This window comes from Drosophila ficusphila, unplaced genomic scaffold, assembly GCF_018152265.1.
Source record: "Drosophila ficusphila isolate 14025-0441.05 unplaced genomic scaffold, ASM1815226v1 contig_286, whole genome shotgun sequence".
Taxonomy (NCBI): Eukaryota; Metazoa; Arthropoda; class Insecta; order Diptera; family Drosophilidae; genus Drosophila; species Drosophila ficusphila.
In genome coordinates this window covers 5318378-5334612 of record NW_025064189.1, presented here as the reverse complement: position 1 = coordinate 5334612, position 16235 = coordinate 5318378, and the positions used below count along the sequence as shown (strand labels likewise).

Here is a 16235-nt window from a genome sequence, read left to right as displayed (position 1 = left end):
TTTCGGTTAATTTAAAAAATTATTTTTCGGTCTTTGTTGGTATGTTTTTTTTAAAGTCAAGATGTATTTATTTTTAAAGTTTCGTTGGTCACACTCCCTGAGTGCTTGTTGCATTCCGTGTTTTCATGTTATTCGTTCGTGCAAAAGAAAGAGCATTTTAATATAAAATTAACCAATATGTAAATAGTATGTGATAGTGAAAGAACATAATCTAAGGAAAATCCAAGTTATCAGTATTTTGACGTGTTATGTTTACCGTTTTTCGTGACTGTTTTTTGTTCGTCTTTTGTGTATGTTCGTTCGCCTTAGTCCCGCATGTGTGTGTGGGTGTAAATGTGTGTAGGAGGTGAAGCACCTCCCCATCCAAAAAATATTCCGAAAGTTATAACTATTTAGTGTATTCGGTAATTATAACTGCCAAGTAAAGAAGCAAGAAAAAAGCAAGCAGCTTACCGGAATTTGTAACCCCAGCATATTGAGCAAGTTCAAAACGGAACCGAAAAAAGCCATCAAAGGTGACACCTTAAAAAGCGAGTAAGTTGGCAATAAGCGAATGAGAATAACAAAGAGAAATACAAGTCTGCATATTAATGGCAGCCTAAATTATCATATTTCCTCGCCCTTCTACCAAAACTCAGAGTTTAAAAAGTTAATTCATATTCTCATTCTATTTTACATTCGAATAAATTGGCAATCAATTGAGCTGATTGCTGTGTATAAAAAGTTAAATTATATTTGTTGTAATCTATTGATTTACCTTAACCTTTGCTGCAAATGTCCCTCTCTCTCTCTTTTTGCCGTTTCCCTCTCTTGTTTATTCTCCCTCGCCGGTTCGCATTTTCTTATCTTCCATTTCCCCTCTTTCGCCATACGCACACACACTCATGACGTCTGTGGGTGTGTTTATGTTGAACAGCTGTTTCCTATCTGCATACAAAACGGTTTCAAGGGGAAAAAATCAGAACACTTCCATTGCAGATATACACATGTATTTAATTTCCATATATATACATATAATCTGTGGGGAATCGGCACTTGCAGCATTCATTCACGCAAATTGATGCCGCCGCTATTGTTTGTATTTGTTTATTTATTTACAATTGAGCGCTCAATTGCGCCTTTTTGCGCCAATCCGGGGTATCGCATCACAAATTTTTGTTTGTATGTGAAATTTAAAATATTGATATATATATATATATATGACCCGACTATATGCTTTTTTTGTTGTGTTCTTATCATAGTTTTTAATACTGTTTCCGTTGTTAATTTTAAAATATTTTCATTTGCTCCCGAAAGCTTACGCTGACCATACATAGCTTAAATGTTAGTTTACGCGCCGTGTAAACAATTTGTATATTTTAAAAATCATTATTTAAAGCATTTTGAATAAGAACGATTCCACAATAAGATTGTAATCGTTATAAAGCATATTGACGCTAGTCTATTTCAACGTACAATCAGCATTTGTCTGGTTTCTGAATCATCCGATTGGTACTCGCCAATATTCCGATTGCCGAACCCCTTTTGGAGCTCTTAAAAAGCTATTTCGTGAGGAGGGTCCCCCCATGAAACTGTTTTTCACCTGTTCTTCGTCCAGGTATTCATACCTTTACATTTAACAAGGCATAATCGCTTTTATCGCTGCCTGTTTGTTATCGCACAGATAAGAGGTCCCAAAAGCAAATGCCTTTGTTCGCATAGAGAATAACAAATAAGCATTGAAAGAAAAAAAAAAAAGAAAAAATTGAAACAAAATTTGAAATTTTCTTACTTTCTGTTCAGGTCGTCATTCGCAGTTGAACGCAACGGACGCTTCAGCGGGGATAATGTCAAACCAGGCGCAGATCGACTACGACAAGCAGTTCCAGGATGACCTGGCCAAGGCGACCGCCCTGAGTCTGGAGCAGCATGCCCTCGACGATTACCGGCGGAACAAGAAATACGGCACTGGATCGGGCTACCATCAAAGTAGCCACTCAGCTGGCAGGGATTACCAGCGTGACTTTCAGGCTCGACGACATTCGGAAGTCCATCAGGTGGCCGTTAGTTCGGGGAATGTGGAACGATCACGCACACCGCCGGCTCAGGTATTGGATAACGACCTGATATGCTTCGCAAGTCCCACCAGCAAAGAGCCGGAGAGTAGCACGCCGTTTGGCAAACTCATCGAGGATCTGCAGCGAATGCAGGTCACGAATCCGCAGTCGGCTGTTGTGCCCATGGGACCGGTTGCAGCCGCATCGATACCCCCGCATTACGGCTATCCACCTCAGCAACAACAACAGGCACCGCCTGCGTATGGCATGGTGGCAGGTGCATCAGCCGGAGGGGGAGCGTATGGTGATCTCCAGCTGGTGCCCTATCAACCGGCGGTCCAGCAGCAAAGGCCGCTGAACAACGAGGAGCTCCAGCGGCTGTACAGTATGCCCACCCAAATGGCCGTGGCACCAGTTGCTCAGCCTAACGCGTATTTGTATTATCCTGGAGCGCTTGTGGCACCCTACACGGCGCCCATTGTATCCGGATCGGCTGCCTATATGCCACCGCAGTATCCAGCTCAGGGATACGGTTTTGGTGGTGTGTACACACACATGGATTTGCAGCGTCCCCAATCGCAACCAGCTCCGACACCAGTTCCGCCAAGAAGTCATCACAGTCAGCCGTCCAATCGCTTTACTCCTCCCACTTCTTTGGAGTCAAATGGAGTGGCCTTCCAGCCGCGTCGCCAAGTGCCAACGACCGGCAGTACGAGCTCCAGTAGCCACATCGGGAACAATGGTCATCCTCAAGGACCGCGTAGGGGCAACGATTTGATAGACCTCAACCAGGAGGATTAGTATGTACCCCTAAATTCTGGTTAACCTATTAGTATTTAACAATTTATATTGCCTTTCTTTTGACTTTTCAGTTCCCGTGTGAGTGTGCTGGAGGCTTTCGATCCCCTGCTGAACGACAATACCGGTAAGAAACCACAATGTTGTAATTAACATGTAGTCCCCGGATCTCAGCCAAAAATTCTATAGTATTTTCACACCCTAAACAGATTTAAACATTGTCCAGTTTTCAATAAAGCTATTTGGCCTAGTTACATTCCAGATTAGACTATTTCAATGATAAATGAAATTATACTTCAAAGAACATTTAAAAAACATTATTAAGCTTTAGTATTGGATTACGAATTTAGGTTTGGAATAAAAAAAACGTTTACTTGATTTAAAATTAAAATTCATTTAAAGCCTAGTTTTTTCAATTATTGCTTAAAGTACTTTATTATTATTATTTATTTTTTTTTCGTAATTAGCTACCATTATTTGAACACTAAAGAGGTGTATTTTTACAGAATCATTAAAACTGTAGAATTGATAATAGCTAATTAGAACGTCGGCACTCGCCATTAGTTAAAAATTAAACTGAATGTTCTCGTTCTCTATATTGCAGTGTCGAAAAAGTAATCCATATTAATTGCAAGTCCTCTACTACTATCAGTACTACTACTACTACCAAAACTGCAAAAAACTGCAACTACTTTACACCCACAAAAACTACACCATCTAAAAGGTTTCGGGTCGGTTTGGTTCGTTTCGGAGGCAAAGACCATTTAGTGTCTGTAGCAGCACATACTTAGAACCACCTACTTACACAGAAAGTAATAATGTCAAATAATTAAATGTGCCTTCCGCTATTACGTGAAGCATTTTGAAGACAGCCAATAAATCGATGTCGAAATTATCATATTATAATTATAATTATCGTATATTCATAACGATCGAACAGTATTGAGCTTTTCAAAATTTAAAAGAATTTAACGACTGTCATTTAAGGAAAAAAAGTGATCCGAAAAGAAGATCGAGTCTTCTCTTTTTTATAACCATGTATTACGAAATGAACACGTTGTGATTTGCTGCTACATATATCCATTAATACACATATATACAACAAATAAATACATACATATGTTTAATACTATCGTGTATTTCTGTGAGAGAACAAATAAATAATTTCTTAAACAAATTGCAGTCTGTTGTTGTTTTATTAATCGTTTAGTCGCTCGTTTCCAATTCCCGCTTACCAGATTTAATTATGCCTGTTTGTTTACGCTTTACTAAACAATAATTGTCGTAAGATTGGAATTTAAAAGCTTTTTAACATATGTATGTATTTATTCATTACATTCAAAGGGATTTGGGAACAGTTCTGATTTGTTGAAATACTTTCACTTTTTGCTTGCGTTTAAATGGTTGCACCTTAATCCATTTTCTTGTAACTAACTAATTTTCGATGGTTTTGTTTTAAGAGAAGTTTTAGTTTTTCAGAGTAATTGGTTACATCTGGACTTTTGCCAATGACTTTGAATTACAAGGCTTTTAGGGAAATAGCTTCCCTTTTTGTGGTACAAGAAACAGATGTGAGGGCACTAGAGACGACGGATTGGAAAGGAATATATAAATAAAGCGATTTAAAAATACAGTGGTACAGTGGTCAGTCGACTACAAATCAAAATGGGATACTTAATTTAGCTTTAGGTTAAATACAAATGTGGAAAGACCAATAAGTATTTATAGTTGTTTATTTGAAAGTCAAATTCAAAGTTGTCCTGCATGAAATATCAGAATTTTTGCCTTCCACATTTATGATGTCTAGACATGATCGGTGCTCCACTGTACCGGGCCAGCGTGGGCGACGTTTGTCAGAAATCACAATTAGCTTTTAGCGATGGCAGAGCAGCCTCGCCGACCGCCGGATTTGTTAGAGTAGATTTGCGAAACGTTCTCACATCGCCAGTGGTGCTCACACAACTATGTGCAATCCACAGCGGTCTGCTTGGCCCGCCTGTTGGGGTCGTCTCTTATTTATTTTTGGCCACGCGATCTAATGTGCCCGGACTCACGCCGCAGTAGGCCTCGGGTCTCGAGCAACATATTTGCATAACTGCTGGCAATATTCAGACTGGGGGTCTGGCAACTGGACTCGAACCGGAACTGATCATGCACTCGCTACTTGCAGGATACGACAGCGCCTCCGACAGCACCTCCTACTATGCGGAATACGATCCGTTTGACTTTCTGTACAGCGGCGATGGAGGCACCCAAAATTCGGATCCCATGTACGAGGCGGTCAACAGGTGGGACAAAAGTGCGACCACGGTTAGTCCGAAAGAGGGTTTCATCGGTTGGCGGCAAGATTTTCTACCGCAACCAGCGACATCATCGTCGTATTACGGTGATGTTCCGCCGGAGGAGAGTGTAAAGGTGTCGGAGAACGGATCCGGAAGCATCTCACCGCCGCCACCGTTGCCGCCAAGGAATCAACAGCTCTATGAATCAACTCAGGCAACAGTGCCCACCACCTCGAAACCTCACCAATCCACTCATCTGACGGACAGCTATACCTCAAGCATTCCGGCCAGCGTGGTCCTGGATCGACGGAAAACCTGCACGCGTCTCTACGAGCTAATCAGCGATCAGCGCACGGATGATCCCGAGCTGCTCGAGTTCTACCACATGGTTAAAGAGCTCCGTGCTCGATATCCGCATGACGATGCGCCCACCAATGTGGGTCATATTGTGGCCGCCGAGTTCAACTACCACTACATAATGGACACCAGCATCAAGGTGATTGTGCATCCGGCTCTGAACACCCTTCAATCGCACGTTCTCTCCGCCTCGATTGGCAAGGAGCAGGTGAAGGGTTATGGAACGCCAGTTACGTTCACCTGCGATAGTAAGTGAGATTTTAAATTGTTTGGGGATCTCTCTAAAGGTTGATTCTCTGCCCACAGTTGACTCAGTTGTGGCCCAGGTGATTGCCCAGGCTTTGGTTTCGCTGGAGGGACAAGTCAAGGGCACCGTCACCGATTATGTGGTTAAAGTGGGTATTTGAATATAAATAACATTGCATTATAAATTTAATTTATTTTTATTATTTGCAGCCCATTGGCCTTTTGGAGTGGCTGGCACCCACCTCGAAACTAAGTCAACTGGAGTGCGTGCACAACAGCTTCCAGCTGGAGAAGGATGTGCATCTGGGCTTGTGCCTCAGCACGACGGCCAACATGCAGGCGGTGGCACGAACGGAGCGGGATGACGAGCACGATGCGGACCTTCTACCAGAGCAATTGCTGCCCAACGAAGTGGTGCCGATTGTGACCTACGACAACATGATGATACTCATTGAGACGCTCGAAATGGAGATCGATAAGCTGGAGTCGGCGGCCGACGGAGTGCCCGGTCGGAGTGTGGTCAGCTGCTCGGGAGTGGTGCAAGCGGTGAAAGCCATTTGTGCTCTTCTGGGTTCCATCGATACCCTGGAAATTGCCCGGTGTGTTGCTGACTTGAAGCGCATTTGCGAAGTGGAGCAGAAGAAGTACTCAGCGGGTGCCAGCAATCCGGAGATTGTGAGTGACTATGGTGACTACGCTCAAGTTGTTCTCCGTCCGCGTTCGATGCTCGAGCAGATCAAGGTCAAGTGCAATGAGCTGCGTGATGCCGTTCAGGAACTGGTTGAGCTCTACGCGAACGTGTTCCGGGTGGCATTCTCTGTAAAGACTCCCGATTACTCAACAAGTAAGTTTGCTGATTAAAACCTAAACATATGTACATACTTAGTTCAGATTCTGTTTTATTTTTCAGCTCCAATTCCCATCTCCTGCGTGTCCAAGCCGATTGTGGTTTGCATTAACTGCTTACACAGACCACCGCCAAATTGGAAGTACGAGGATTACTCTCTCTGTGTCCAAATAGTCTATGGAACTCGCTTGCTGTCCAGGCCAAATGTGCTCACCTGCTCGAATGACACGAGTGGTGGCCTGTTTCCGCGACTTAACTTCAGTGCTTGGCTGACTTTCGATCAGCATCCCATTTGCACTCTGCCAAGAGAGGCCAGGATCACGTTCGTCTTGTATGGCAAGCAGGCGGCCAGCGAAGGTGAACCAAATGCAGAACAGAATGGTGAGCGGCGCCAGGTGACCACCGAGTTGGGTTGGTGTTCGATCCAGCTGTTTGACTTCAAGCGCGTGATGATCTGCGGCCCCTACTTGCTGTCCCTGTGGCCGCCGACCACGGACAAGATGTTGGGACCAGCGCCGGCGAGGGGTTGTCATCCGCATCCCGACTTTTGTCCCGTCTTGAGTATCGAGGTGCCACCGTACGGAGGGCGAATTGAGTTCCCCGAGCACCAGGAGATACCCAAACCTGCACCGCAGTAAGTAGAAGATTCAAAAGATATGATCGTAATAATAAAGAAACTAATTAAATGTTCTTATTCAGCTATGACTTTGCCTCTCTGGATGCCAATCTGCAAGAGGAGCTGCTGGACACCGCTGAGTTGGGCTACACTGGCGCAACGGAGCGTCGTGAAGTCTTCTGGGAGAAGCGTTTGTACCTCCAGAACTATCCCAACGCCCTGCCAAAGGTTTTGCATGCTGCGCACAGTTGGGATTATGCGAACTTGATTGATTTGCATGCACTCCTTCACTCGTGGGCACCGCTGTCACCTTTGCAATCGTTGGAGCTACTGCTGCCACGCTATCCAGATGCCAAGGTTCGCGAGAAGGCCGTGGAGTGGATCTCCAAGATGCCCAACGATCAGCTGGTTGACTTTCTGCCTCAGTTGGTTCAAAGTCTGAAGCATGACACGTACGAAGGCTCGGCGATGGCGCGATTCCTGCTGGCCAAGTGTCTGGAGTCGCCGCGTTTCGCCCACCACATGTACTGGCTGCTGGTGCACAGTCTGCCGGATGATCCGCACAACTCGATCGGCGCAGCCATGGTGGACCAGGAGTACGATGAATCGCAGGTTACCCAGGCGCGCTACTACCGCCGCAACAAGATGATGCTGCGCGCTCTGATGGCCATTTGTGGCGAGAAGATGCTGCAACGATTCATGTACCAACATCGCATGTGTCAGGTAACTTTTAACTTTCTTGGTCAATTAATTTCCTGGTTAATTCCATTTGATTTTGAATAATTATATACATATTTGTATAACTACATCCTTGTAACATCTTGTTAATCTTTTATGTATTGTTTATAGAAACTCACGACGATTGCGGAGTCCGTGAAAGAGGCCAAGGAGTCAATGCGTCAGAAGACCCTGGCCGCAGGCATGGACGAAGTGCATCAGGATCTGCTTGAGAAACCCACTTGCCTGCCTTTGGGACCCGAATTGGAGGTAACGGGAGTAAGTGTCCGGAATTGCAGCTACTTCAACTCAAATACGCTTCCGCTGAAAATAAACTTTGTGGGACCCGATGCCGAATCTTTACCAGCAATCTTTAAGGTAGATATTCTATTACTAATGTCATGCAAATCCTAAACTAATGAATCCAATCCACCAACAGTGCGGAGACGACCTGCAGCAGGATCAGTTAACCATACAACTAATTCGGATTATGAACAAAATGTGGTTGGCCGAACGCTTAGACCTGAAAATGGTTACCTTTAATTGTGTGCCCACGGGATATAAGAGCGGCATGATTGAGCTGGTCAACGAGGCGGAAACACTGCGAAAGATCCAAGTGGAGTATGGACTGACGGGTTCCTTCAAGGATCGTCCGATCCACGAGTGGTTGAGCAAGCAGAATCCCAGTACGTTGGATCACCAGAGTGCTGTGCGGAACTTCACATTATCCTGCGCTGGATATAGCGTTGCAACCTATGTGTTGGGCATCTGTGATCGGCACAACGACAATATCATGTTAAAGACTTCGGGACATTTGTTCCACATCGACTTTGGAAAGTTCCTTGGCGATGCTCAGATGTTTGGCAACTTTAAGAGGTATTGTAGTTGATCATAATATACTATTAAATTATTATAATTATTTCTTTTTATTCAGAGATCGCACTCCATTTGTTCTGACTTCCGACATGGCGTACGTCATAAATGGCGGAGATAAATCCTCCACTGCTTTTCACTATTTTGTGGACTTGTGCTGTCGGGCCTTTAATATTGTGCGAAAGAACGCGGATCTTCTTTTACATACTCTGGCTCACATGGCCACTGCCGGCATGACAGGAGTAAATTCGAATGCTGTGCAGTACGTGCGACGTGCTCTGCTGCCATCGCAATCGAATCCCGAGGCGGCCGCCACCTTTGCCAAGATGATACAGTCCTCGCTGAAAAGCTGGTTCACGCCGTTCAACTTCTTCTTGCACAATCTGGCTCAGCTGCGATTTACCCCCGATGAGGGAAACGGCGAGTTGCTGTCGTTCGTGCCAAGGAAATATACGTGAGTTTTCTGTACCATTAAATATTAAACAACTATATTTTAGCTAAATAAATCTTCCTTCTTTCAGTATGCAGCAGGATGGCCGCTTGAAGATTGTGAAAGTGGTGTGTTTCCAGAAGCATTATAGCATGGAAAAATTCTATATGTATATTCTGGAAGTGACGCGACATGGACAGCCGGATCCAACCCACTTGTTTAGATCATATCGCGAGTTTACCGAGTTCCATCAGAAGTTATGCTGGAACTTTCCCTTGGTTAAACTGCACAGGTGAGTTTGTCAATGGTATTATGCCTTTTAATAATTATTTAAATAGTTAGGAAAAACATTTTTTATAACGTTTGCCATTCCCTCGAATTTTTTTAAAACAATTTTCATTTTAAATGATTTATTATTACTAACAAATGATTTGTTTTTTATACTTACTGATAGGAGATTGATAAGTTGATTATATACCTTGTTTATGGTTACCCTTTTGCCAGTTAGTGACTTATGTCTATCAGGCATTTTATCTAGACATTGAAGAATGGAAAACTCACATGCCGTATAATCAATAACTGTACAAATATGTACTCAAAAAATGTTTGATTTTCGTTTTTAATAATTTTTTAAGGCCCCCAAGAACTATGTTAAAAATGTGTGTTTTTTATCTTCATGGGCTTTCCTGTTATAAGTTTATTATTATATTATATATAGTCAACACGATATGGCAACTTATCAGCGAAATGTATGTACATAAATAGGTCATAGCCTTTTGGCAATAATTAACACGTAAAATACTGTATTTGCTAAGGAAGTCAGAAAGTGCGGCAGTTGGCGAATTTAGGAAGGATTAGGCCTCGGAATCACTCCGCACAGCGTTTGTCCTCAGGGCCGCGGTCATGGAACGATGTTGGCTAATCGCGCGTCCAAAGCCATCGTCATCTTCATCACTGTCCTCCTGGGAGACTTGGGAACCGAAGAGACTGGGCACTCCGTTATTCCTCGGCTCGAAGATTGCGACGCGCTGCATTGGCGTCGGGCGAGGCAGTTGCTCATCCTCGCCGGACTCCTCGCCACTGGAGGTTACCACCTCGGCGGACTGGTAGTACTGCAGGTTATCCACGTCGAAGCGGACCTTCAGCGATTTCGGATCACGCCTGGCAGGTTGTGGAGCTGATGATCGGGCTCCATCCTCGCCATCCGAATCACTGGAACTGGAGTTGGGCAGCTCGCCGGGTTGATAGCACGCCAAAGGAGGAGCATCCCCCCGAACATTCAGGGTGGCTAGCTTTGTGGATCTTGGTGCTGGCTGAGGAGCCTGACGCACCAATGGCGCCACCATCGCCATTTCCTGGCACAATTCCTCGAAGTTCTGAATGCCATTACTCTGGTTAGGAGAAGCACCTGCCACCTGCAATCCATTCACTTCCAGATCCGCGTACAGATCCTCTATGCTACTCACATAGTTGGCTTTCTTGGACCTTTGCTCCATTACCTCTGTGTACTTGGGTAAATTCTGGCCGCTCTTCGCGCTTTCCAACTGCATGAGGGACTCGTAGTCGGGTAGATAGGGCAGACCAGGATCGTAGGGCGGTGGATCCACAACGGGAGCTGGCGGTTCAGGCTCGAAGATATCCAACCCGGGCTCCACCAGCTCCAGTTGATGGAAAAGACCCTCATCCCGTGGCACATTGTCCAATCCGAGAGTGGCTTCACTTAGCGTCGTCTCCACCGTGGGCAATTGCTCTAAACTATTTCTATTTGGATGGTGTGCCCAGTTGGGTTCTGGCAGATCCACCGCCGCGTCGAGGTTCTCGAAGTTCTCCCAATCCTCGTCGATGCTCTTGCCAAATCCTGGCGGACTACTGGCCGCCGGCAGCTGCAGCTGATCCAAATCCAGGATGTCCGCCTCGTTCATCACGAATGACGAACGGATTCGCACGAAGTCGCTATCGTGCTCACCTTGTGGCAACTCAAGATCTTCGAAGAGGTTCCTTTGCATTGGGAGCTGCATGCTTGGAGTTCCCTCCGTTTCCGGACTTCCTGCTATGATTTCCACCACGAAAGCGGAGTCTGCATGGCTTGCATCCTCGAAGGGATCTCTTCTTTGGCCGTCTGGTTTTGGTTCTTCCTTGGGAATTGCTCCTCGATGCACCACCGCTGTGACTGACAGAGCTCCTCCCAAACCATCATCCGGAGTCAGTGGCTCGGGAATCGAATCCTCCGGGGTGAGAATTTCCGGCACATCATCCACAGGCTCGAATTTGACGTAACGACCACTGTTTTTGTTGCTCAGCTGGGTTGCTTTTGTGACTTCCGTCGTTGGTTTCACACTGAACAGGTTGTATTTCTCGGCAAAGTGATCGAAATTCGGCATTCCCAGTTCGCTGGGAGGTTCTGGAACAGAATCAGCAGAAACTGAAGTCAGGGGTAGATTGTTTGGAGGCGAAACCCTGCGTAAAGTTGGAGCATCAGTCGCAGCTTTAGATGATGATGATGGTATAGATTCCGGTATTTTAGATGGAGAAGGTAACGCTTGTGTTCCCTCATCTATATCCGTTTCTACGGGAGGAGCAGGTGGCTTTCGGGTTGGTGGAGAGGTATAGTATTCATAGCGTTCACTGTGCACCTCCATTCGCTGGACTCGCAGAGCCTTTGATTTGTCCCTATAGGAGACCTCTGATCCTTCAGTGGTTTTCGTCTCCCTGGGACTGGCACCAAATAGTTGCAGATTTGGAACGCTACCAGTTATGTAGTTGTTACCTATTAAAAAAAGATAATTTAAATTACTAAAATGGTTGGTTAATTAAAAGGAAATTCTATTGACAGAAATATTACTTGGCATATGAATAGAAAAATTTTTATAATTAGTTCTTCAAAGTTTACTAAACAGTTTGCTCTAAATATTAAAAAAAAAAATATTTATAAAAGATCTGTGAACTTGACGTTTTCAAAAACAAGTAACCAAGCATTTTCTTTAAATAGTTAAAGAGTCAGGAAATTTCGACACTTGTTACTTAAATATAGTAGTTTCGATTCAATGCCTTCGGTTTGCTATCTTCACCTGTCGCTGTTGATGGCGATGGCCATGGGCTTTCGAATTCCTCGAGATTGCGCCGTCGGAACACTCCGTGAACAGCGGTATCGGTGCCATTAACCTGTTGAATTACACAAATTGCATTTTAGGGTATTGCGATATTCGGAATTCATTATGAACAGCTGCTGATCAGTGGGATGCGTCACAAGTGCAAATGCAAAAGGTGTTACACATGACCACAGACACGCCAACTCAGACGAGTATGAAAAAAACACGTCCATGCGATAAGGTGTGATTTTACCATTCGCTTTGAGATGTCTGTTTAACTATGATTTCGATAAGCGATTTAGCCTTCTTGTTTCAAGCAACCTGTTTTTTATGGGAAACCACAAAACTAATAGTTATTGGTAAGATACAAATGAAGTATGTCTGTTTTTGATTTGAAGGTTTAAATCTAAAGAGAATTTACAATTGAATTAAGCGAATGTTTATGGCTGCCCATTGAAAACTCGTAAAATTCTTTCATTCAACTTCCTTCTGCAGCATAGAATTTAAATGAAGAACCCCGCCATTCTAGCCAATATTCAGTTGAGTGAAAGCCGATTTAGAATTCGATTTGCATTCCTCACGCCCCCATCGCTATCTGTCCAACTTACACACTCTCCAAACTGATATAGCCACAACACCTGCGAATGTTTGTGTTCGTATTTGCCCTGCCTTATCAGAACCACTCGTCGTTGGATCTGTGTATTCGTAAATATATGTATTTATATATGAATATATATATGGGTATCAGTCAGTGGTGGTATCGGTATCACATTAACCTTTATAAACTGCGTGCATCGGCTGTTAAGTTCTTGTGATTTGCATACGCACCTGAGACTCGAAAGCTGCGTAACGTGGCGGATTGATTGTGGGCTGTTGATTTTGCTGCGGCGACTGTTGCACCTGCGATCCACCGAAAGTCAAACGCCGCCGGAAGCCAAAGAACTTGATGCCCAGCAGGGCGAAAACCAAACCCATGAGCAACATGGCCGAGGCGACCAGTGGGCCAACAAAGGCCTGCTGATCTGGAGAGATTATTCAATGAGGGGTAAACAAATTCTGGAAGATAATCTAATAGCCGATGGATCACCTACCTTGGCCCACATTCGTTAGCTGGGCCATGTCTTTCGTGTCTCCTCACCAGCAAATCTGTTGGCTTGGCATTCTGACTTTAAGTCGACGGCTTTGTTTTGGCCAAAAATATATAAAATGAAATGAAACTTCACCACCACGTCGTCTGCTAATCGAAACGCTCTTTGGGCTTCGGCTCCTCCGTTCCGTTTCCCAGTTCGCTTGTCGACTGATTGAGCGCTGACGTTGCCGCTACCGCTTTTGGCGGAGCGGAGCGTTCCGTTCGCCGCTTATCGAAGCGATTCGGGCCCGATATCTCACTCACTCACTCACTCACTCTTTCACCCACTACATATTAAAGGTTCTGGCTCTCCCACTCTCTGCAATAATAATTCTGCAATAATTCTCCGGTTCTCCGATTCGGGTGAAATCAGTCCCACTGAGTCGCCGATTTATCAGCTATTAGCGGTGTTACCTCAGTGCCATGGACTTTGGGGGAGACGCTCTGCCAGCACTGATAAGTAATCGCCAATTTGTACCATGATTTGTCAACGCACCTTCACAAACCGCTGACTCTACAAACACCATGAAAAAAATAATAATGGCTTCTCAATGACCGGCTATTAAAAGCTGCCGACGAACCGTATCTTAGGCGATAGATAGTAACGCCCATGTAATTATAGATAATCCGATTTTGTTTACACTCAATTATTACCAATTTGATCGATCTTTTGTAAGTATTTTGTTACGGTTAAATGTAATACGACCGACTGTCCGGATCGCTATTAGCAAACTTGTTTGTCAGCTTTTCTGGCATGAAAAATGTTTAACTAAATAATCAATTAGTATAGGTAATTAATATTATAGTTTCACATTGTTCCTATTTGAATAATGAGTTTTTAAGTTGTATAATTATTTCAAAAGCCCTTATTTTTTATTTAAACAATATAATAATATATAAATAAATACCAATTAAATATCTGTTTGCAACCCACATTTTTAAATCATGTTTTTCCCCTTTTTTTTAGTCTTCCGGCTGGCGTTCATGTGGGCCGTTCTAATATCAAATCTGTGGCAGAAAAACGACTACCTCTCATACAGCGATTCTTGAAATCACTGTTCGATGCGTCCGAGGAAATAGCGCATTCCGAGCTCGTGTACACATTCTTCCATCCGCTGCTGCGCGATCAGCAGGAGGCCAAACTAGGGATGCCAAAGATAAAGGGTGAGATAATAAATTAATTAAGTAAATACATATACTATATTTAAATAAATGTATAAATATGTTGCAGAGGTGAAGCGACAACCTTCGCGGGATAATCCTGACGAGATTGGCCAAATTCGACTATCGCTGCAGTATCAACGCGGCGTACTTACTGTGATGGTGGGTGGTACTATATAGTTTGATTTATGATAGTTTAATCATTGGACCTCTGAATCGTTTATTGCAGATACACCACGCCAAAGGACTGCCCATGTTGCAGGGCGGTCAGGAGCCAAACACTTATGTGAAGTGCTACCTAAAACCGGATCCTAAAAAGGAGACCAAACGCAAGACCAAAGTGGTGCGCAAGACCTGTGTTCCCAGCTTCATGGAAACGGTATTAGAATTACCTTTATTATCCTGGGAATGTCTTATTAATTTGTGGATATTTCTTTGTAGTTGGAGTACCGCATGCCCCTCAATATTATCCAGGAGCGGAGACTGCAGGTCACCGTCTGGTCACACGATACGCTGCAGGAGAACGAGCTGCTCGGAGGCTTCGAGTTGGATCTGTCGAAACATGACCTGCGCCAGGAGCACTGCGATTGGCATCGCCTGGGCACGGTGCCCAGGAACTGACCAGATCGGACGAGCGAGCTCTGAACTTCTTGGGACACTCTGCCTACCGACAATCAGGCCTAGGATTATGCAATACTAATATATGTTTGTGCCTGTCCTCCCTTGATCGAAATAATACTTAAATACTTGAAGTGATTGTACATTCCATATACAACTATTATATATATAACTTATAAGTAGAAGTGTTATTTCTTTCAACTTGTGCCTCAGATGTAAATATTTTATGCCCACCACATAAAACATTCTTTGGACATTTAATTGTAATTATAACTCTAAAGTTTAACTTTGCACCTACTTTCTACTTTTAATTCGATTGAAGTTGGATGAGATTTTAAATCGATCAATTTTATTGTGCACTTTGGGAATTTAGAAAATTTTGCATATTGGTAGTTTTTAGTTCGAAACATTCTGTTGTAGGTAAACGGGAAATGTTCTTTTCGAGTAGTTAAATAAATGTTCAGTATTATGACTAAAAAAACGTTAGAGATTATAAATTCTCTATACTTCAAATAAATTAGTTTCTTTTTTCGATGAAGGTCTATTTGTGCACTATGAAACTTAATATTAAATAATTTACATTAATAAATTACTACTCCTTTTTCGACGTCTACTTACTTAATAATTAAACAAATCCGAAAATCAGACCAAATCATTACGCACAGACTCAAATTGAAAAACTAATGGTATATGTAAATCAAAAGCACACTTTTTAATCTTCACTCAGCTGCTTTCAGTCTCTCAATGAGATCACTTTGCCTTTGGCAAGCGTCTGTGCTTGGGTCTAAACTCAACTCTTAACTACTAACAACAAATTTACAAGGAAATAGTTGATAACAATCAGAGAGAACAAGTACTAAAAGTGTCTTAACAAATTAAACGAATATTGTAAAATATGTATAAGAGCATACACCGCAATCAACAGATTATATTTTTATAAACGGAAACCATTTAAGAGCTACATCTGCCTGAATATTTTAAAAAAGTACTTTGAAACTATCGGTAATGTATCTGTTTTTATAAAAAGAAGAACAAA

General features: G+C 43.4%; 2 protein-coding genes across 9 annotated transcripts; one reads left to right on the top strand and one right to left on the bottom strand.

The window, feature by feature from the left end:
- Positions 1-93: 93 nt before the first annotated feature.
- On the top strand, positions 94-15733 carry LOC108100159 (phosphatidylinositol 4-phosphate 3-kinase C2 domain-containing subunit beta). Of its 8 annotated transcripts, none has more exons than XM_017203916.1 (17): positions 94-186; positions 397-534; positions 1783-2836; positions 2909-2961; positions 5005-5721; positions 5780-5868; positions 5930-6563; positions 6630-7200; positions 7266-7905; positions 8032-8277; positions 8339-8775; positions 8834-9226; positions 9294-9494; positions 14388-14584; positions 14652-14743; positions 14811-14960; positions 15023-15733. In XM_017203916.1, the coding sequence occupies exons 3-17, from the start codon at positions 1827-1829 to the stop codon at positions 15200-15202; spliced, it is 5610 nt and encodes a 1869-aa protein (XP_017059405.1). In that variant the 5' UTR covers positions 94-186; positions 397-534; positions 1783-1826; the 3' UTR covers positions 15203-15733. The 8 variants fall into 8 exon arrangements, with proteins under 8 accessions (XP_017059405.1, XP_043063740.1, XP_017059411.1 ...); XM_017203915.2 differs by having other exon boundaries at positions 104-186; positions 383-534; XM_017203919.2 differs by having other exon boundaries at positions 111-186; positions 423-534.
- Positions 9705-14253, bottom strand: LOC108100162. Its single transcript, XM_017203925.2, has 4 exons — positions 13383-14253; positions 13120-13313; positions 12271-12364; positions 9705-11969 (listed from the first exon to the last, which is right to left on the bottom strand). The coding sequence occupies exons 1-4, from the start codon at positions 13408-13410 to the stop codon at positions 10057-10059; spliced, it is 2229 nt and encodes a 742-aa protein (XP_017059414.1). The 5' UTR covers positions 13411-14253; the 3' UTR covers positions 9705-10056.
- Positions 15734-16235: the final 502 nt, after the last annotated feature.